This window comes from Pipra filicauda, unplaced genomic scaffold, assembly GCF_003945595.2.
Source record: "Pipra filicauda isolate LSUMZ 115617 unplaced genomic scaffold, ASM394559v2 scaffold370_size807399_pilon, whole genome shotgun sequence".
NCBI lineage: Eukaryota > Metazoa > Chordata > Aves > Passeriformes > Pipridae > Pipra > Pipra filicauda.
The window spans coordinates 314,582-335,467 of record NW_024104499.1 but is presented as its reverse complement, the minus strand read 5'-3'; the positions used below and the strand labels follow the sequence as shown (position 1 = coordinate 335,467).

The following is a 20,886-nucleotide window of genomic DNA, read 5'->3' as shown; positions in this document are numbered from 1 at the left end:
GCAACTGTGGGAGTTTTCTCCCAGGCATTCCACTCCTTGTTTTAGACCTGCCATGGTTCTTTAAATACCAGCAGTGCCAGGATCCTGCTGAGACCCTCAGCCGGGTCCCTGGGCTGCTGCGATTTTCCAGGTTTAATAAAGCTGCTCATTGCACAGTGGGGGCAGGGGGAGAGCAGACACATTGCAGCCAGTCTAAAGGGGGGCTTGCCAAAGCCAGCTGAGATTTCCCTGGCTGTCCAGACACAATTCCCAGGCGTCTGCCACCTCTCCCACCACTTCTGGGCTTGAAATCCCCGAGCCAATCCCGGCAGCCTCCCCTGCACCCGCGAATGTGGAGACACAAGTGTGATTCTCTCCAAGGATCTTCTGTCACTGCAGCCACCAATATTTTTCTCTTGTAGTTTGAGAACTTCTTGCAAAACTGGAGTTTGTAAAAACTCAGATGAATAGGAACAGGATTTATAATTCCAAAACCAAAAAAAAACCCTGTGGTGCTTCTTTATTCCTTGGCCAAGGGCAGTCAGTGATGTTTCCGTGCCACGTCAGACTTTGGGCTCTGGAGCTGGTAACACACGTTTCTCGTGACTCAGGTCTCTTGTAACTTCTGAAAAGCATCCCCCTCCTCTCTTCCAGGTCCTCAGCAATGAGAACAAGCTGACCCTGAAGTCGGTGCGCCAGGAAGACGCCGGGAAATACGTGTGCCGGGCTGTGGTGCCGCGGGTGGGCGCGGGCGAGCGGGAGGTGACGCTCACCGTCAACGGTACCTCCTGCTCCCCATCACCAGTGCCCTCCTCCTGTCCTCCTGCTGCCAAAATATCCCCTCAGAGATTTCCTTTCGGAGGAAATCCCACCCCCGGTTGGACCAGGGAGGGAGGACAATAGGAGCAGAGTGGATTTTTTATTTATTCTCCTGGAGATTCACGAGTTAAAGCAAAAAAAAAACCCCAAGGTTAGCTCAGCCCCACGTGGTTCCTTATTACCAACAGGGGTTTATTGAGTAACTGGGAGCTGGCATCTTTAAATCTTTAATAGATTAATCTTGCAAAACCCTCGCAAGGTCAGAGAGCATTGTTGTCTCTGTTGTTCAGCTGGAGAGCTGGGAATTGAGCCTGGAGCTGAGACCAGCAGCCTAATAACTCTCCAACCCACATGAGGATTCCCATGAGAATTCCTGTGAGGATCCCCGTGAGGATTCCTGTGAGGATCCCCCTGAGGATTCCTGTGAGGATTCCTGTGAACCTGTGAGGATTCCTGTGAGGGTCTCTGTGAGGATCCCTGTGAGAATACCTGTGAGCATCCCTGGGAGGATCTCTGTGAGGATCCCTGTGAGGATCCCCGTGAGAATACCTGTGAGCATCCCTGGGAGGATATCTGGGAGGATCCCTGGGAGGATACTTGTGAGGATACGTCCACGGCTGCTTGGGACTCACCCACCACGGTGTCAGGATGTGCCCCAGACCCACACCCAGAGCTCTGGAGTTTAATGATGCCCTGGCCAGGACCCTGCAGCTGCTGCTAACAAATTTCAGAGCTGGGTGTGCTGCAAATGGTGTAAACAGAGGCTGAATTTTGCTTTTTCTCTCACCTGCATGACAAACCAGCAGGTTTCAGTCCCCACTCACTGTCATAAGAGAAGGAAACAAGCAGGAGGCAGCCCAGGCAGCAACAAGCCTTCATTTTAAACGCAGGTAATGCAGATGGGTGGATGCCCCAACCTGGAAACATTCAAGGATAGGCTGGACAGGGCTCTGAGCAACATGATCTACTTGAAGATGTCCCTGCTCACAGCAGGGGGGTTGGACTGGATGACTTTTAAAGGTCACTTCCCACCCAAACCATTCCAGGATTCTATAATCCTACAAAGGGAAGCCAAGGGCAGCCCAGCAGGGGACTGGAAACCAACCACTCCCTGTCTCCGACTCAGCTCCTCGGCGCCTGAATCCTCCTTCCCCGGCGGCTGCTGGGTTTTAATTACAATTAAATGAGCTCATGGAAAACAAAGCAACAAATTAGCACAAACAAAGAACCTGCTCCTTCCCTGACACCTACCAGGCACACGGATGCCTTGAATGCAGAGCAGAGGGTTCTGCAGGCTCCGGGAATTCAGAGCCTTCGGCAGAGAAAAGCTGCTCCCCAGAGCTTTGCAGCTCCCACCTGGCAGAGCTGAGGAGGAGCAAATGAAATCCAGGAGCGGGGTTCACTGCTCAGCTCCCAGGAACCGACTGCCTGCAGCATCCCATCCCACAGGATGTGCTGCTTTGGTGCACCCCAAAGGTGACAGTGTTGGCACATCCCATCACAGGCGTTGGACCAAGGGAGAAGGCCTCACCTCCAGCTCAGGATGGTGTCCTGGTCCCCCAAGTGAGGAGAATCAAGCCCCAGAGCAGCATCCCCAAGTGTGACATCAGCAGACATCGGGGCTTGGCAGCCTGTCCTGCAGCTGGAGCAGAGTTCCAGCTCCGGAGCACAGCTCGGTGTGTCTAATCCAGCTAATGAATTCTGCTGGAAGCCTGTTCTGCTGTAATTCGAGAGGGAAGTTGAATGCCTCATATTTTGAAGTGCTTTTAAATCCAGAGGGTGATACAATTGTCTTGGTGCCTCTCTGCATGGGCTGGGATTCGTCACAGGAAAATTAGGCATTTAGAAGTGTCTGTTCTGGGCTGGCTGCACAGACCCTGAGTAGGACACATGGGCTTTGGAGGGGCTGATCCTTCCCCCAGAGCACTGAGGGATCATCCGACCCAGTCTGAGCCTGCAGTCCCACTTGCACCAGCCCATCCACTCCCAAAATTATCTGAAATCGTGGCACAACGATGCTGAGGTGGGAGAACATCCCCCTGCCCTCCCCACGCAGGTCTGTGGGTACAGAGCAGCCCCTGCCCATGGCAGAGCCAAGGCCACCAGCCTGCAGGAGGCAGATAGGATTCAGAGTCTGGTTAGTGGGAAGGAGGATTATGCAAAGCGGCAGCATTTGGCAGGGCTGGAGCAGCAGAGGCACGAGGGAAGGGAGGAACGTGGTGCCATCATAAATCAGCAGCAGCTGGATTTACAGCAAAGCCTCTCGATGCTCCTGACTGCACCCAGCCTGGTCACAGCTCCCACCCTGGCAGGAGAAGCCCCCCAGGATCCCCTTCATGGACAGATCCCCGGCGGTGCAGTCTGTCTGTCCGGGCTGCTGAGCAGGGACACCAACCCTGCCCACCTTGCTCTGCAAGAAAAGGTTTGTCAGAAGGGCTGGACAATTCCAGGTGGCTAATCCAGGATGTAATTTGCCCAGGATTCACCCCAACAAGGAAGCTGAGCGTGCCCAAGAGCTGGGAGCAGGGCAGGGCTGACCTGCCCCCCTGCTTGGGCAGGAGCATGTCCTGGTGTCAGGACATGGGATGTGGAGCTGCTGGAGCGAGTCCAGAGGAGGCCACGGAGATGCTCCAAAGGCTGGAGCCCCTCTGCTCTGGAGCCAGGCTGGGAAAGCTGGGGAGGTTCACATGGAGAGGAGAAGGCTCCAGGGACACCTGAGAGCCCCTTCCAGGGCCTAAAGAGGCTCCAGGAGAGCTGGAGAGGGACTTGGGACAAGGGATGGAGGGACAGGACACAGGGAATGGCTTCCCACTGCCAGAGGGCAGGGTTAGATGGGATACTGGGAAGGAATTCCTGGCTGTGAGGATGGTGAGGCCCTGGCCCAGGTTGTCCAGAGAAGCTGTGGCTGCCCCATCCCTGCAAGTGTCCAAGGCCAGGTTGGGTAAGTTTGGAGCAATCTGGGCTAGTGGCAGGGCAACCTGTCTGTGGCAGGGGGGTGGAATGAGATTGGCTTTAAAGTCCCTTCCAACACAAACCATTCTGTGATGGTGCTTTGCAATATTGGGCAGCACCAGCCAGCCCAGGGCTTCTGCAGGAAACAAGGAGTTAAACCAAACCCTTCTGCCAAACCATTCTGTGCTTGGGAGGAAAGGTTCAGATGGACTCAAGCAGACTGGAGCTAAGGCCATCCTTTCATTCCTGAAGGCTCCTGCTCCAGCCTCCTCTTTTGTGCCAGGCGCCAGGACCGCGCAAATAAATCGGGACCGACGCGCTAAAAATAACCTCCCCCGATAGCTCCATCATTTATATCCATAGCAACATTGCTTAGAGCCTTTTCCCTGCCTGTGGGCTGTCTCACACTCGGTGCTGAATGCCAGGCTGGAGACTGGCAGCTTTCATAAGGAGCCAGAGCCTGGTGGAGAATCAAACGCCGGCCGCGACCGCGAAGAGGCTGCGACTTGGTGCTATTATTTCCGGGCATGTTCATCTCACAAATGGTCTTTAGTCATCCACTATTATGATGATGATAAGCCTTCGACTCTGAACTCCTGAAGCAATAATAAAACCCGAAGCCATTGGCATTTGTGCCATTTAAAATCCACTCGCCTTGGGGAAAATGATCCTTTTAATGATTATTAAGCCATTTTTCTCTAGCGTCACCCAGTCTTGGAGCACTTCCAGAATTCAGAAGTAACATACAACCATTGAAATGGAAAGGAGATGGTTCTTTTGATTATTATTATTTAGGCCTGGCCTTCAGATCCCATCACTGCTCTCGCCTATAGAAGCAAGATCTTTAATGGCTTTGGGACCATCACGTGAGCAAGAGCATCACTGACCACAGGATCTGATGCCTGATGACCATGAGGCAAAGCAAGGATTCAACCCACCCCCACTGAGACCTTCAGGAAAGCTGGGCTGTCAGCGATGGATAAAGGAGAATTCACACCTTGGGATCATGCCTAGACCAACATCTTGAGCATTTAGGCAGAAAAACATAACAAAGTGTGGCGGGTTTTTTTTGTCTTCTTCGATCGAAAGGGGCACAAAAGTTTCCCCTGACGTACAGCTGTGCCCATTCCATCAAAACAAGTCCTGACCTTCATGCCCAGCTCCTGCTATTCCTGATGTTGACAGCAGCTCCCTTCCAGCAGTAATTTCCTGAGCTGCCAGAACTGTGGTCCCTGGTCAGTGAATTGTGCTTCACTGAGCTCGTTTTCCATCCATCTCCCCTCGGAACAGTGTAGGGAAGGAGGGACAGGGCTGTGTCTCAGCAGGAAGTGTGGGGGGAGTGTGCAAGTTTGCTGCAGGAAGGGGTTACTGGGATGATTCCAATTGTCAGCTGTACGTGTGAATGCACCAGAGGGAAGGATTTGGTGTTTTGGTACATTTTTGTGCATTCTGGAAATTCATAAATGGGTGATTGGAATGAGAATCAGTCAGGAATACCCAGGTGAATATTTGTCCCCACTTTACCCCAAACCCCTGAAAATTTTCTTAAAGGAACACATCGGTTGCAGGTCAGGAAAATGGGAAAAGTCCATGGGGAAAGAATGGGGGGAAATCCACAAGGCTGTATTTTCTGAGAAACCCAGAGACAGACCCCAAACCAGGAGTAACAACCCGGAATGAACACCCAAAATTCCTGAGCTGGGGCAGGGGCAGATGTGCCAGCCCCTGCCTGGGCCCTTTCCCTGCCCTGCAGCCCAGCTTGGTGCTGTTTTCTCTTCTGCCAGCAGCAAGCCACTCATGGAAATGCAAATCTGCTTTAATTAAGGAGGTTATCAAACAGCAATTAGGATCCCAGCTCTTGTGTTGCTCCCTTGGGGTCTCCCCTGCAGGGCTGTTGGAGAGTGAGGGACGCTCCGATCCCACCAAGCCATGATCCCCTAATCCCACCCCTTTTCCCCTAATCCCAGGATGTCACCAAAGCAGGACAAGGACATTTCCTATCCCAAGCTGGCTCAGGTGGTGTTTGGCCTCGTATTGCTCAGAAATCCGAATGGGGGACAAGGTTTTCCCAGCAGAAACCTCTCCACCACACTGGGCAGGCTGAGTGCAGGTCACTGAGGGTGCCCTGAATGTACCAGCTGTGCCTCCTCTGCCCTCCTAACACTTCCTGAAACCCCTGGGGATGGTTGCCTATGGAATCTGGGAGAGCACAGAAGAGGAACCAGGTGGGATGGGATCCTGCTTTGCTTCTGGAGCAAACAGCCCTTCTCAGGGGCCAGGTTCACCAAGGAGAAGGGGACAGGGTAATTTACACCAGGGATGGGGGAGCAGAGATGGGAGATCCCGGGGATCTGTGGGGGCTTTGCAGAAACCCAGCAGAGCCCAAAGTCCCCACTCAATGTCCTTCTCCATCACAGGAGGTGATGGAGCTGTTGCTCCACCCCTGACCCTCAAAGCTGGACCCCAACATCCCTCTGTAGCTCCACTAACACCCCCCATCCCCAGCAGTCCCCACGGGGTGCCAGCAGCCCTCTCCTCTCTCCACAGGGCCCCCCATCATCTCCAGCACCCAGACCCAGCACGCCCTGCACGGCCAGAAGGGGCAGATCAAGTGTTTCATCCGCAGCACTCCCCCACCAGACCGGATTGTGAGTATCCCCCCGGGGCACGGCGGGTGCCTGGCACACCCCGGGCTGCCCCGGGCTCACCCCTCTCTCGCTTGGCAGGCTTGGTCCTGGAAGGAGAACGTCCTGGAATCCGGGACCTCCGGGCGCTACACGGTGGAGACGGTCAGCACGGACGAGGGGGTCATCTCCACACTGACCATCAGCAACATTGTCCGGGCCGACTTCCAAACCATCTACAACTGCACTGCCTGGAACAGCTTCGGCTCCGACACCGAGATCATCCGGCTCAAGGAGCAAGGTGGGCACTGCTGGGGGGCTGCTGGGGGCTGGGGGGCAGCAGGAATTAGTGCCCAGCTGGGCTGTGAGAGTGGGGAGATGCTGTGACAGGCAGGAGGTGCCCGGGAAAGCTCTTGGGATGCCAAAGAGGAACGTAATAAATTAGGAAATTAGGAAGGATGGTGACAATGCTCCAGCCGTGGTAGCTGTAGGATTGCATCCTTAGGGTACCTGGTCCTGGCAGAGGGCCAGGAGGGGGGCTCTGCCTCTGCTTGACAAGGTATTCCTGATTTTACTGTCTTGATGAAGATGGAGGGCACAAGATGATCCTGCACCACTTGTTCCCTGTCCCACAGCATGAGGTGATGCCACTGCCCCGGGCTGGAGGATCATTTATAGCCTTGGAGGGACAGGAATGGCTGCTCTGAGCAGACCCCACTGCTCCGTGGTGATGGCAGTGAGTGGGAGGAAGGCGTTTGGGCTGGTGGAACTCTCCATCCCGGCCACCAGCCACCAATGCCAGCACGTTTTACAGGGCTGGGCTTACCCACCCAGCCTCGAAGCAATTCCCAGGGGGTGCCCAGGAGATTTCCACTCCCAGGGCTCTCCATAGCAAGGGAGGGAGATGGCTTGTGTGAGGAATGCTTAGCTCCTGGAGGAACTCCAGTTCTCCTCTATTTTATTAAATGCCAGGGCAGGCAGGTGGATTGTTCTCATTAAGCCATGATTTATAGGCAAGGCTGGCGTCCAGATTAAATCAGAGCTAAATGAACCCCTTAAAATTAGCCTTGGGCTTCTTCCAACGCAAACAGAGCCAGTGGTTTTTCCAGGTCTCCTGCCAGTCCGCGGGAGTGCTCGGTCCCAGCGGAGGGTGGCCGGGCAGGCTCGGAGCTGAGATCCCACCATCCCTGCCAGGCCAGGCAAGGGGACAGCCCTGCCCCGGGCAGGGGCACACCGAGGGTGGCAGAGGCCATCCCCTTCACGGGGACAGCCCTGCGGCCGGAGCGCGGAGCGGAGCAGGGGCTGAGCGCTCAGGAGGCTGCGGTGGGCGCTTGGGCTGTGCCAGGCTGTGGACACTTGCTTTATTTTCAAACAGGTACGGAAATGAAATCAGGAGCTGGTATTCAAGCAGGTATGGAAATCATGAGCTGACCGTGAATGTGAATTGTCCCCAGCCATTACCACACCTGAGGGCCCGGCATCCTCCTCCTGGCCCCGCAGCTTTCCGGCAGGGCAGGCAGGGCAGGAAGGGGCGTAGGGAAACTGCAGGGCAGTGACTGGGGCAGGACTGGGGATTTGGAGAGGTCAGCAGAGCTCCCCTCTGCCACTGACCCACTCTGCAAACCAACACTTTCTGTGCCCCAGCTTCCCAGACCTCGAGAGGGGGATGATGTTACACAGCCGTGTTTTAAATGCTGCGGAAGTCCCAGAAAGTGCCATTATGGGACAAAAGAGAGGGAGAAGTGCAAGTTTCCAGGGCTATTTGCAGGCATCAGCTTGTTTCAGCATCGTGGGAGAGTGCTGGCCAGCCTCCATTGGCCCCAGAGCAGGGCTGGGTGGATCTTGGAGCAGATGCTGTGGGATGTGCTGCCCCTCTGCCTTCCTCATCCCCTGCCCCAGACCAGGCTCCTGGGGGAGCATGTGGCCAGCAATCTGCTCCTCTTCAGCCTGCCCCTCCCTTTGGGAACTGTGCTTGGAGGGAGCAGAGGGACTGAGCAGGGAGATAACAAGGCTCAGGGGCTCCAACTCTGACCCCCTCCCCACAAACATGATTTCATATTCCACCCCCCTTCCCCACACCTCCCAAGCTGCTGCCGGGATCTGAGTGGATAAATCAGCTTTGCTGGCTGAGCCACAGTCTGAAATCCCTGCTGGGAACCCAGCTCCAGAGTTTTGTAGGCAGAAGGATGTAATCCCAGCTCTGCCTCCCACAGACCCTGCCTGCACATCCCACCCCACAGCCTCAGCCCCGGCACGGGCCATCCCTCCTGTCCCAGTCTTTGTGGCACCCTCAGGAGCTTGGGAAGGATGACAGAGTTGATAAACCATGGGAGAAGGCAGGAAACTGGGATATAAAACTGGCAGGGGCTGTGAATGATGGCTCTTGGGTTAACTCATCTGTCAGCCTGCTCGGATGCCATTTCTCTTTCTTAATAATATTAACACATTGTCTTCTTCTGCACTTCATCCTTTCGAGATGCTCATTTGTTAACCTGTAGGGCACTAAGGAGAGCAGTTTTTAACCTGCTCCTCTGGCTGCCCCCTCCTCTCCCTCCCCGGGGAAGCTGAGGCACAGAGAGGTCAGGGCTGCACAAACTGCAGTGTCCCAGGGGCAGCGGGGACGGGGGAGCGGGGAAGGAGGCCCCAAAACCCTCCCCGGGCTCCTCACCGAGCCGCTTGCCAGCAGCCAGGGGTGGGTCCCTGGGGGGAAAAGCCACCTCTGGGACCTTCATCCCGCTTCATGCTCCCTCTCCTTCCTCTTGCAGAGTCGGTGCCCATGGCGGTGATCATCGGCGTGGCCGTGGGGGCCGGCGTGGCGTTCCTGGTGCTGATGGCCACCATCGTCGCCTTCTGCTGCGCCCGCTCCCAGAGGAGTAAGTGTGGCCCCCTCCTCGGGAAGGGGCTGGGGGAAAACTTTGGGGAGGGGGCGAATCGAGTGGGTCAGGGAGAAGCCAGAGCCTGAATTTACTGACGCGGCAGCAGCACGAGCTGCTTCTCATGTTGGTCTTCCAAATGTTTGCTGCTCCAGTGTTGGGAAGGTTGGAACACCAGGCTGGAAGATGAGGAAAAGAATTTCATCCTGGTTAGTGGCGTGCAAGGAGCAGAGGTATTACAGAGATCAGCTCAGGGATGGTGGGACCAACAGAGCACTTGGATACTAGGAGAAGGACTCATTTCCTGCCAGGGTGACTGCAGATTCCTCTCCCAAGACAAACACTGGAGCATTGTGGCATCATGTTGGTCTTCCAAATGCTTGCTTTGCCCATGGGAAAAGGGAAGTGTTTGTGGAAAAACGTGCTGATCCCTGTTAGCAGCACAGGCAGTTTAGGAGGCATGCAGGAAACCTCCTAATCCCTCCCCTGGAGTAATCCTGATGTCCAAGAGGGAGAAGCATCCTCGCTGTGCCACACCGGTGCTTAAAAACCCTCCACGGTTCTGCTTCTCTTTTAATTCAAATTTTCCTGACATAGCATGCATATTCCTGGCGGGAATGACAGCCAGTGGAGGGATTTCCATGGGATATGTGGGTTTTGGAGTCTGGCTGCAGTGGGAATACAAGTTAAAGTGACATTAGAGACATAGGTAGAGAAGGAGGGGGAAACTGTGGCATCGAGTGGCCTCATTAAAAGGACACCAGGAAATTAAAGAATTGTTTACTCCATGAAAAGGCACCAAACCAGGAGGGAGAAGAGTGTGATTGTCTGGAGCATCCCAAACCTCTGGGAGAGGAGGAATTCTCTGTAGGACTCTGAACTCCCAAGGCACACGGTGCAGATGCCAGGATGCCAAGCTCTCTGTGTGTGTGCCAGAAAACCCAGTTGTTTTATTTCTCCCTTTATTTTCCCCCCTTGATGGTTTGCAAAGCAATCAGAGACACGAGGCTGCTCCCAGATCTGGTTCGGACACACAGACTCCCACAGCAGAAATGTGTTTAATTTCCAGAGCAATAATGATGCCTCTCCCTGTTTTATCCCGTTTGTTTGAACTCTCACAGCCTCCATTAGAAAGAATTAACAAGTTAAATGGGGGAATTCGTTAATCTTGCTTTTTGGGGAAGGACTGCTGACGGACAGGACCCAAGACCAGGCCAATTTGATGTTGTGGAGATCATTGGGCAGCGATGGATGATTTCAGCACCTGAAGGAAGCAGGGCCAAGCTGTGTTCCCGTGTCCATGGGCTGTGCTTTCCCCACACCACACCCTCTGGAGCAGGGACAGTGTGTGGTTCATTAGCTCCCTCTCATCTGATGGAACCAGATGGTGCAGAGCTCTTTACAGGACACACAGTTGCACGGGAATGTCACCATAACAGATCCCAGACACGGTGAAAATGCCAGGATTTAGTCCCTCACAAGCTGGAGGCGTTCAGGGATGGGCTGGTCTTCGTGGGGAAAAGCCAAGAGAGGACAACCCCATCGCACCCAAATGCCTTGTGTGATTTATCCCAGTGATAAACTGGGAAGAAGAGGCATTTTCCTCCCCAGGGCAGGGAGGATACATGCTGGCAAGAAGGTACTGGGGACAACAGTGGCAGGGTTTGAAGTCCCTTTTTCTCTGCTGTGTTTCCAGTTCTGTCCTGCTTAGAAAGGGCTTTTGGGTCTTGATATGCCATGAGCTGCTGAGTCTGGGCACCTTCCCTGCTCTGCTGCTCTTCAGCTCCTCCCACAGTGATTCCCTGGAGAGAGGTTGGCAGCATTCCCGGACCAGGGAATGAGTCCCTGTGCTTCCCACAAGGCTCCTTTGCCACTTCACTTTGGGATCAGAGGAAGCAAGAAGAGATCATCCAAGAGCTCAACAAAGATCCCTGCCCTGACCTGCCTTCCCTCCCCGAAGTGAAATGGGAGGAGGAGAGCCAGACCCAGCCAGGGGCAGCAGCAAATCCAGGGTGCAGGTGGGATTCCCCAGCCTGAGATCCATGCAGGGCATGCTGGTGCCAGTGAGGCCACTCAGTCCCCCTTCACATGGCTCCAAAAGCCACTTGGAGCTGCCAAAGCAGGGTCTCTCCTCATTTTTTGGGGGGAGCTGGGAGCACCAGCAGCTGACCTGGCCCCGCAGTGACGCTCAGGAGGTGCAGAACCCTTCAGGGGAGGACTTGAATGTGCCAAGGGAACCAGTTTCGAGGTGCTGATGCCAACTGGATGCTGTGGCCACTGTCTCCAGTGTTGGGAAGGTTGGAACACCAGGCTGGAAGATGAGGAAAAGAATTTGATCCTGCTTAGTGGCGTGCAAGGAGCAGAGGTATTACAGAGATCAGCTCAGGGATGGTGGGACCAACAGAGCACTTGGATATTAGGAGAAGGACTCATTTCCTGCCAGGGTGACTGCAGATTCCTCTCCCAAGACAAACACTGGAGCATTGTGGCATCATTTCCAACAACAGCCTGGTGCAGGCTGTGGGAACAGTTGTGTGGAGGGGACACGGTGACCCAGCAGTAACTCAGGGGAAGGAACCTCCCGCCCCAGCCCCTGACCACAACTAATGGCACTGGAGGAGGCAATTCCTGGCCTTGTTTTGGGGAAATGCAGGGAAAAAGAGAAAAAAAAAAAGGACCAGGTGCAGACACACCGAGCCTGGAGGCTCTGGAAAAGAAAAAGATGACTTTACTGCACATCTGGTGTTGTATCTTCGGTGATTTAACGGCCCAGAGTTATTTAAGGGGGAGCACTCCTGGGAGAGAAGGTGCAAGACAGTGATTAGCTTCTCCTTGTGATTAAAGACAAAGGCTCTGGCACCAGGAACGTGGTCCCAGCAGGAAAAAAAAAATAAAAGGAAAATCTGTAGTAACTTCCCAGCAAAAGGTTTTGCCATGTGCCCTGAGACTTGGAGAGGTCTGGGGGCTGCAGATATCGAGGGCAGGGGATGCTGAGAAAGATGAATTCAAGGATGGAGCTCCAGGCTGGTCTCGGTTGCATCATCCAGTTTGGTTTAGAGATAAAACCCCCCTTTGCTGGACTGATCCCTGCAATCCTGGCCTGGCAGAGCCCTGCTGGTTCCATCAGCTGGAGGCAGATCTGACAAACCAGAGGTTCAAGGCAGTTTTGGGGGCCGGGAGGGCTGGCACAGCCATCCTGGGAAGTGAGAGCCAGATCCGAGGCTGGAGCGCGGCTTCAAAGCCGTTGAGGTCTCACTGCTCAGATTTGCATCCGTGCCTGCTTTTCATCTCGGCTTTGCCGCCGCCTCTGCTCCCGCTGCTCCTCGTCCCTGGTTTAATTCTCCTAAAACGGCTTGTTTGAAGCACGCCTGACACCTTCAGGGAAGGCAGGGAGTCTCTCCAGGAATGTTTCTCTCTGTTCTGCGGGAAAACAGGCTGATGGAGATGACAAAATCATCCCCGGCCATGTCTGTGCTCGTTGCCTGGCCTTTTCCATACGTGTCTGCACCCCAAACTGGGGAAGGCTTTCCTCAGGGGTTCCCAGCACCCGGGCAGAGCTGGTCCTGCCCTCAGGAGCAGTATTTCCTATGAATCAGCAGGCTGGATAATGATTCCACCACCTGTGTGAGCAGTTCTGCTGCAGCCCAGCCCCTGTTAACAGCACCATGAGTGTGGCAGAGAGACCAGCCAAGCTCCCAAAGGAATTCCAATAGGAATCTGAGCTGCCCAGAGGTGACATGGTAATATTGCTCCCTTAGTTCTTGCATGAACTTGCTGAGCCGGGTTTATTTTCCCTGGTGCTGCCAAGCATCCTCAGTCAGCTCCCTGCAGATGCTCCACCACTGCCTTGGGCTAAACCCCTTCTCCATCTCCCTCTTTTCCCAGATCTCAAGGGTGTGGTTTCTGCCAAGAACGATATCCGCGTGGAGATCGTGCACAAGGAGCCGGCCTCGGGCAGGGAGGCGGAGGAGCACCCGACCATCAAGCAGCTGATGGTAAGGATTTCCTTCCCCTCCCTAAGAGATTGCTCCAGGCGTTTGATGGTACCGAGCCCAGGCACGTGTCCTTCGTCGCGTAATCCCCGCCCAAGGCAAAGATTACATCCTGCTCCGGAGATCCACATCCTCCTGCCATAAAAACTCCTCGACTGACACCTGGCTAAACGAGGAGGCAGAGCTGGGAGGGGTTTATTGCAGTGGCCCGGCTGCCCTCGGGGCTAATTGCAAAGCAAATTTGCCACCTCGGGCGGGGAGAGCTGCAGAGGGAGGGGAGGCACACAAGGGGTGAGCACGAGGTGATAACGAGCTCGTTAAGCAGGGCTGCTTAGAGGGTTCTGTGGGCAGAACCAGGGTGTTCTGGGGGCAGATCCAAAGAGTTCTGTGGGAGATCCAAGGTGTGCACAGAGCTGGGGGCAGATCCAGAGTGTTCTGTGGGAGATCCAAGGTGTGCACAGAGCTGGGAGCAAATCCACAGGTGTGGGGCCAAAAGAACAGCAAAGAAAGGCAAGTGACTGTAAAATGAGAGTGAAAAGAGCAGGTGGGAAGGGGAGAAGGGATTGAAGAGGCCAGAGGCTGATTTCTAGCCTGCTCAGTGGTTTTTTCCTCATCTAACCCTCAGTTTTTCGGGCAGGACTTGTATGTCCTGCCTGCAAAAGCTGTTCCATGAATTCCCAGTGGGAAGGCAAGGCTGAGTGTCGTGGTGTGGGTGGAATTGCTTGCTGGAATTACCAGAATTGCCAGAGCACTTACACAGCCAGGGAGCCTTAAAGGAGGAGGCAGGAGGAGGTGGAGATCTGGCACCTTATCCCAGAACTGCTGAGGTTTCTCTGCAAGGCCCTTCATTCCCAGCAGGGCTTTGCCCTGAGAAATCCACAAATCCATAGAGGGATTTGCAAGGCTGGAAGGACAGAGGAGGCTGGGATTTGGTTTGGAGCAACCTGCTGGGATGAAGGGGAATGAGAAGCCTCCTCTCCATGGGACTCTGTACATCATCTGTGTGATCAGCAGCACCAAGCCCAGCTCTGGCTCCCATAGAGGGGTCTGGGATTATCCCAAATGCCACTCCAGGCCATAACCACCAGGTTGGAAGCACACACAGAAGAGGAGACACACAGAATATTTACCATTGTGAATAAATGAGGAAGAGGATGGTCATGGGAGGCCAGGCACAGGATCTTGGAAGTCATCCTGAGGACTTTCCTGGGGTATTTGCCAGATCCAGAGGGTGATTCCACATCAGTGTGTGCCCTTGGCAGGGCCAGGAGCAGAGCAGTGGGAGCTGTGCCAGGCACATTGCAATGAGGATTCTGGCAGGGTGGAAACGGTGCAGGAAAAAATGGCAACTTTTGTTTGAGAACCAGCAAAAAAATGCCTTCTGGGGAGACGTTACAGAGCTCCTGGGTTTGTCAGCCAGACCTGTGAGAGGTGATTTGGTCACAGCTCAGTGCAAAGGGGCTGTTTAAGAGCAAACAGGGTGGCAAAGCCGAGGGTTTTCAGATACAACATGACAGAGACTCACAAGCCTGGCTGCTGGACCAGGAGAAGGCGATTCACCCCCTCTCCTGGCCAAATCCAGGCATTTTTCCTGAAAATACAGCAGTTGGAAATAACATCCTTGGATCAGCACTGTTCAGAAGTTGCAAGAGATGATCTGTGGTCTCTGCCACCCTGGCTGCCTGAGCCCCCTCCCCTGCCTGCAAGGAGGCCCTCTTTGGGCACCTCTGGCTCCTCGCTGTGTCCAACAGCCAGTGTGGACACCCAGCCTTCTGCTGAACAGATCCCTGAGAAAAGGCTCCAAGTTTGTCAATGAAATGATGGATCAAGTCAAAAACTTCCTCTTGCTGATGAGCAGCGATGAGACCCCTCTGGCAGGGGCAGGGGGGCAGTGCCCAGCACCTCACCCCTGGGCTTTCCAGCTCTGCCCACTCCCTGTGCCAGCATTAGTCCCCCTCTGCTTCCTCATTTGCCTTCTCTGAGCTTCCTGGGAGATGTCCATCCCAGGCTCAACCTCGACAGCATCCTTTGGGATGTTCTTCTCACCCTCATCACACCTGGCAGCTTAATAGCACAGGGAATGTCGTTGCCATGCGGGGCTCGGGGTCGTTAATCCAGGCTCAACCTCGACAGCATCCTTTGGGATGTTCTTCTCACCCTCATCACACCTGGCAGCTTAATAGCACAGGGAATGTCGTTGCCATGCGGGGCTCGGGGTCGTTAATCGGATGTTGAGGAGGAGCGGCCGCGCTGGCAAACAGCTGCTGCCTCTGCACTCCCCGTCCCGGCCCCGGCCCGGCCCCTCAGATCTAGCACAGCCTCACCTGCTGAATTTCGGGATCCTGTGCCCTTGCTCCTCGGTTTCCCACCGTGTCCCTCTCTGCCGGAGCGTTCCTGGCCCCGGAGTGCCAGCGGGACCCTCCTTCCTCCCCCAAGCGCTGCTGCCTTTGTCGTTCTCCAGCCATCTGTGACCTCAGCGGCTCGCCGTGCTTTTCACAAATAATTATTCATGCATCTCTAAATTCATTAACACCTTAGGATACGCGTCACGCTGGCTGATTTGCATATGTTCACATCGCCTCAGCGCCGCTCCCCACGCTCCTGTTCTGCCAGGCAGTGCCTACAGGCAAGGAAAAGGCTGCCAGCTCTGGTGGCTGGAGGCAAAAGAGCCCGATAAAGGGGTCTGATCCTGGGAAAAACAAATCACAAGAGCAGCGTTCTCCCTCCTGCCGGGTGCTCTGTGTCAGCCTGGCTGAGCCCGGGCTGGGAGGAGAGTGATGAGGAGCATCCTCAGCCCCAGCGTGGCGTCACACCCTGTGTTACCACGGCTGGGTTCATTCCTGGCTGATTGGACCCTCTGCATTTCCCCACCTGTGAAATGAGGCTGGGGATCCCAGAGGAGCCACCTCCACTGCCTGGAGCAATCAGAGACAATCCCCAAGAGAGGGACAGGCAGGAGCATTCTAAGTCAAAAGGGTGACCGAGGCATCACCTCAGGTTCATATTTGGGGTGGAACAGTGCAAATAACCAATCCAGTGACAGGTTGATCTTTTCCTTGCTCTGCTTTCATTCCTGTCTCCTGAAGCCCATCCCGCTGCTCTGAGGGCTGTTCCCAGTTTGTTCACAGCCATCACAGGTGATCAACACCAGACACTTTTTCCAACCAGGAGCTCAGCTCACTTCCCTGCAGAAGAGAAAAACTCAAAGAAGCAGAATTCCCATTCTGGGTGAGGCTCATGCCACCTCCAGCCCAGCAGACACGGCATCCCTTTCTCTGCCTTTCTCCCTGAAAAATGCTCCACATGCCCAGAGGCCGGTGCCACCACAGCCCTGGGAAGCACCAGCAACCTCCAAGCTGGCAGATCCAGGTCTGGATCAGAGCCAGGCTGCACCTCCACGACATCCAGCCTCACCTGGGAGGTCCAGGGCACATCCCTCCTGTGCAGCCAACCCCTTCCAGTGGCACCAGCCCATCCGAAAGCAACATTTTGGGGAGGGGTGGAATGGGGTGGTGCAGCTTCAGCTGGGATGGGCAGCACACACCCATGGTGGGAGTTCACATCACCAGGCAACCGAGGCCGGAGCTGCTCTTTGAAGGTGATAAAGCCTTGTCCAGCTCGGAATTCTCAGGAGGTTTTTTTTTTTTAATCATGTGCTTGTCTCCTCCCTGCTGGGAGCAGAGGAAGCCACTGTTTGGGAATCATCTCCAACATCCCTCACCCTCGTAGGGTCTGACCCACACCAGTGCTGCCAGTGGCATCCCATTGCCCAACTAGCAGGAAATACTGTAAGGAAATATTGTCACCCGGAGCGAGGGGTGGGGAGACACGTCGAGCCTGCCAGGTCTGGGGGCTGCTCAGGGACCCAGAGCAGCATTTTACAGAACATATTGTGCCCTCAAATGAGAGCCAAGAATTTAGAATCCTGTTGGATTCGCCATCCCAGCTGCAAGTGGCTTCAGCTGGTGGTGTGAAGTGCATCCCTCAGCCACCCTGATCCAGGAGGGACCGGCGAGGTTTGGGCTTTACACCTCGATGCCCAGCTAGCCCGGGGATGGTGAAGGCTGCTGGCGCCCGGCACTGCCAAGCAGGATTAAGTCCTGGCACGACATTCCCGGGATTGGAATGGCGCTGGCAGGAGGGGAATGACGGGCACGCGGCTCTAACAGGCGGGTGCATCCTCAGCCACGTGCAGGGCAGCGCCGAGGAGCACATTGGTGCTGTCACCGGCTGGAGAAAGCCACGGCTCCGGGAAAAATAGCCCGGGCACGACGCTGGAGCATCCCGTGCCAGCGCACTTGGTCATTCCTGGTCTTTTTCCATGCATTTCCCGCTCTCCCTTCGTAATGCCCATTAATATTGGTGACGAAGTGAACTTCAGTCAATTTTTTTTCCCTCCCGGTGTTTACGCAGCGGCGGCAAAGCGGAAGCGACGCTAATGAGCATCTCAGCACCTGCTAATTAACGCCGTAAGGTCGCGTCGGGGCTGAGCCGCCACGCAGGTTTAACAAAGGTCACGTTAATGACCGGCTGTAGTGGGGGAGTTGGCGATTCAGTGATGAGACGGCGCTTTATGGGGGCTCCCTGCAGCCCCCAAAGCCACGGGGTGCGGCCGGACCCAGAGCATCCTGCCAGCCCCGGGCACAGGCAGGGGCCCCACGGGACTGGAGGGGCATCCCAGTGCCTGGATCACTGCCACCATCCCCGCAAGAGCTACAGAAAACGGCTTAAAACACCCCGTCAAACCCGACACTAATTCCACGGAGGTTTGGTCCCAGCGGGACTGTCCCCTTGGTTCTCACCTCTCTTCTCCCCTCTCCACCCCTGGGTCTTGCCCTGCCCGCCCGGGTCACACACGCCAAAACCCAGCCAAATCCAAGGAGGAAAAGTGGTTTTTCCTTTTCTTTCTGAGCCAGGACTTGCGAAACCCTTCTTGGGTTAACACCCCCGATCCCTGCCTTCGCTGCGATGCTTTAGGGGATTTAGGGAGTCGCTGGGGCCAGCAGAGCAAAAGAAACCTCCACATCCCATTTTAGTTGCACTGGTTTAATCCTCGGCGACAGTTGTATTTATCCAGGTAAATCAATGGCTGATAGAGGGTTTTTTTTCCCTAGGAAAACTCAGGTACTTTAATTTATTGCCTTTAACAGCCACATCAAAGGCTTTCGGGAGATGAACAGCAAGCGCCGCGGGGTGAATTTCCACAGCTACTTACCACCTTAAAGAGGAGAGAATTTGGGCAATAAAAGGGGATTTGAGGGCTGCTTTGGGGCTGCGATCCCAGAGAAGCCAGGCTGGATGCGCCCGATAAATACGGAAGAAGATAAAAAAAGGCAACTGAGAAATTGGTTGATAATTATTCTGCTTCCTGCAGAGCCCCCCGTGCCGAAGGAGGGGTAATTAAAGCGTAGTGTAATTAATGTGCAACTTGCCCTTCCCCCCCGATCACGGCCAGCTTTCAAAGGAATACTGAGGTGACCAAGTTCAGCTGAGGAGGGAAGGATGAAAAGAAGGGGGGAAAACAGCAAAATAAGGAGATTTTGAGGGTGTTGCTTTGGCCAGGTGGTGCAGCTCCAACCCTCACCACGGTAAATAAATTCACTTTCTGCATCAGCCGGGCCTTTTTTGTCCAAAACAGAGGGAAAAACAACCTGTAACCCAGGGAATCGCGAGGCTTTTTTTTTTTCCGGCTCCGCTGCTCTCCGACACCGCCCCGCTGGGGCATCCCTGGGCACAACCGGCTGGTGACAACTTCCCTGTGCCGTGGGGCTGATGACGCGTGTGGGGCTCAGCCCACGTGGCGTGGGTGGTGGTGGGGACAGCCGGGGGCCGCCGGGGGCCAGGGGACGCTGACCCCCCACTCGCATCCTTTCCTAGATGGACCGGGGGGAGTTCCAGCAGGATTCGGTGCTGAAGCAGCTCGAGGTGCTCAAAGAGGAGGAGAAGGAGTTTCAAAACCTGAAGGTGAGTCAGGCCATGGGGACATGGCCCCAGTCTGTCCCCAGCCCCATGAGGAGATGGGGCTCAGAGCCCCCCGGGTCATTCCTGGCAGAGGGTCTGCATGCCGTGCCCACCCCCGGGCAGGACCAGCTCGTCCCTTGCCTGGCATTGCTTCTGCCAGGCTTTCTGTCCTTGGGCCATGTCCCCAGTGCTGGTCCATCCCAGAGGATGGTGGAGGGTGTGGAGAAAAGACTGAGGGGAGACTCATCGGGGTCTGCAGCTTCCTCCCGAGAGGCAGCAGAGGGACAGCACCGATTTCTGTGACAGGACCCGAGGCAATGGCTGGAACTAGTTGGGGAGGGCTGCGTTGGATCCCAGGCAAAGGTTCTTCCCCCAGAGGCTGGTTGGGCACTGACCAGGCTCCCCAGGGCAGTGGGCACAGCCCCAAGGCTGCCAGAGCTCCAGGAGGGTTTGGACAACACTCTGAGGGACAGGGGGGGATTGCTGGGGTGTCTGTGTGGGGCCAGGGGTTGAACTCAGTGATCCCTGTGGGTCCCTCCCAACTCAGGATATTCTATAATTCTTGCACGTGCTGGGTGAATGGGCAGGGTGGGCGCCCCAAATGCCACAGGACCCAGGGAGAGCGGGCACCACCAACCTGCCTCTGCTTTCTCCCACTCTGCAGGACCCCACCAACGGCTACTACAGCGTGAACACCTTCAAGGAGCACCACTCCACCCCCACCATCTCGCTGTCGGGCTGTCCGGCCGACCTGCGCCCGGCCGGGAAGCAGCGGGTGCCCACGGGCATGTCCTTCACCAACATCTACAGCACCCTGAGCGGGCAGAGCCGCCTCTACGACTACAGCCAGCGCTTCGTGCTGGGCATGGGCAGCAGCTCCATCGAGCTGTGCGAGCGCGAGTTCCAGCGCGGCTCCATGAGCGACAGCAGCTCCTTCCTCGACACCCAGTGCGACAGCAGCATCAGCAGCAGCGGGAAGCAGGACGGCTACGTGCAGTTCGACAAGGCCAGCAAGGCCTCCGCATCCTCCTCCCACCACTCCCAGTCCTCTTCCCAAAACTCAGACCCCAGCCGGCCCCTGCAGAGGCGGATGCAGACGCACGTTTGAGCCCCTCCGGGGGCCGCTCGGGACCCTCCGTGGCGCTCGGACAGTGGCGCCCGCCGGCAGCGGCGGTGGGAAGAGGCCGGATCCAGCCCCCGGAGCGGGGCTGCGGGGCGGGGGGCCGGCCCAGCATCCCCCCCCTCCCCGGTACATGCTAAGCACAACCCCGCCGAGGACGCGCTGAGCCCCGGGGAGCCGGAGCCGCCCCCTCCGCGGGGCTGGGGACGCCCCCGGCCCCACCGCGCCCCCCCAGCCGCTCGCCTCCGCTTCCCGCTGCCCTCTCCCACCCGGCTCCTTCCCTTCCCTCGTCGTGTTCGGTGTCCATACTTATAGAGTCCGTTTCGGGGGGGTTTTGGGGGGGTCCCGCCATGTGGGACAGGATGGGGGGGACATCGGTGGGACAGGGACCCCCCGGGAAGGGCCTCTCCGGCTGTATCGCGGCGCCGCGGTCAATACAAGAGGTGTTTCTCGTGGCACGCCTGGGCTGGTGGCCACCCCGCGGGGACATCGGCTTTTCGTGGTGACACTTTGCCCAGCACAGACCTGGCCTGGAGCCTGGATGTGCCATGGCCTCCTGGGGGAAC

The 20,886-nt window shown here is 56.0% G+C and overlaps 1 protein-coding gene and 1 long non-coding RNA gene across 5 annotated transcripts in view; one reads left to right on the top strand and one right to left on the bottom strand.

Annotated features, from left to right (window-relative positions):
• Window positions 1–20,807, top strand: part of KIRREL3 (kirre like nephrin family adhesion molecule 3) — a 360,456-nt gene extending 339,649 nt beyond the window's left edge. For 3 of the 4 annotated variants that reach the window (XM_027710765.2, XM_027710762.2, XM_027710766.2), the window contains 8 exons: window positions 634–760; window positions 6,298–6,398; window positions 6,477–6,675; window positions 7,750–7,785; window positions 9,140–9,247; window positions 13,133–13,242; window positions 19,117–19,203; window positions 19,865–20,807. In XM_027710765.2, the coding sequence (XP_027566566.1) occupies window positions 634–760; window positions 6,298–6,398; window positions 6,477–6,675; window positions 7,750–7,785; window positions 9,140–9,247; window positions 13,133–13,242; window positions 19,117–19,203; window positions 19,865–20,308 (1,212 nt within the window). In that variant the 3' untranslated portion in view covers window positions 20,309–20,807. The remainder of the gene's footprint in view (window positions 1–633; window positions 761–6,297; window positions 6,399–6,476; window positions 6,676–7,749; window positions 7,786–9,139; window positions 9,248–13,132; window positions 13,243–19,116; window positions 19,204–19,864) is intronic. The other variant, XM_027710763.2, reaches the window with a different exon arrangement.
• Window positions 14,360–15,658, bottom strand: LOC113982499. The gene is made up of 2 exons (XR_003538779.2): window positions 15,564–15,658; window positions 14,360–14,552 (listed from the first exon to the last, which is right to left on the bottom strand). It is a non-coding gene; the product is annotated as an uncharacterized LOC113982499 (long non-coding RNA).
• Window positions 20,808–20,886: the final 79 nt, after the last annotated feature.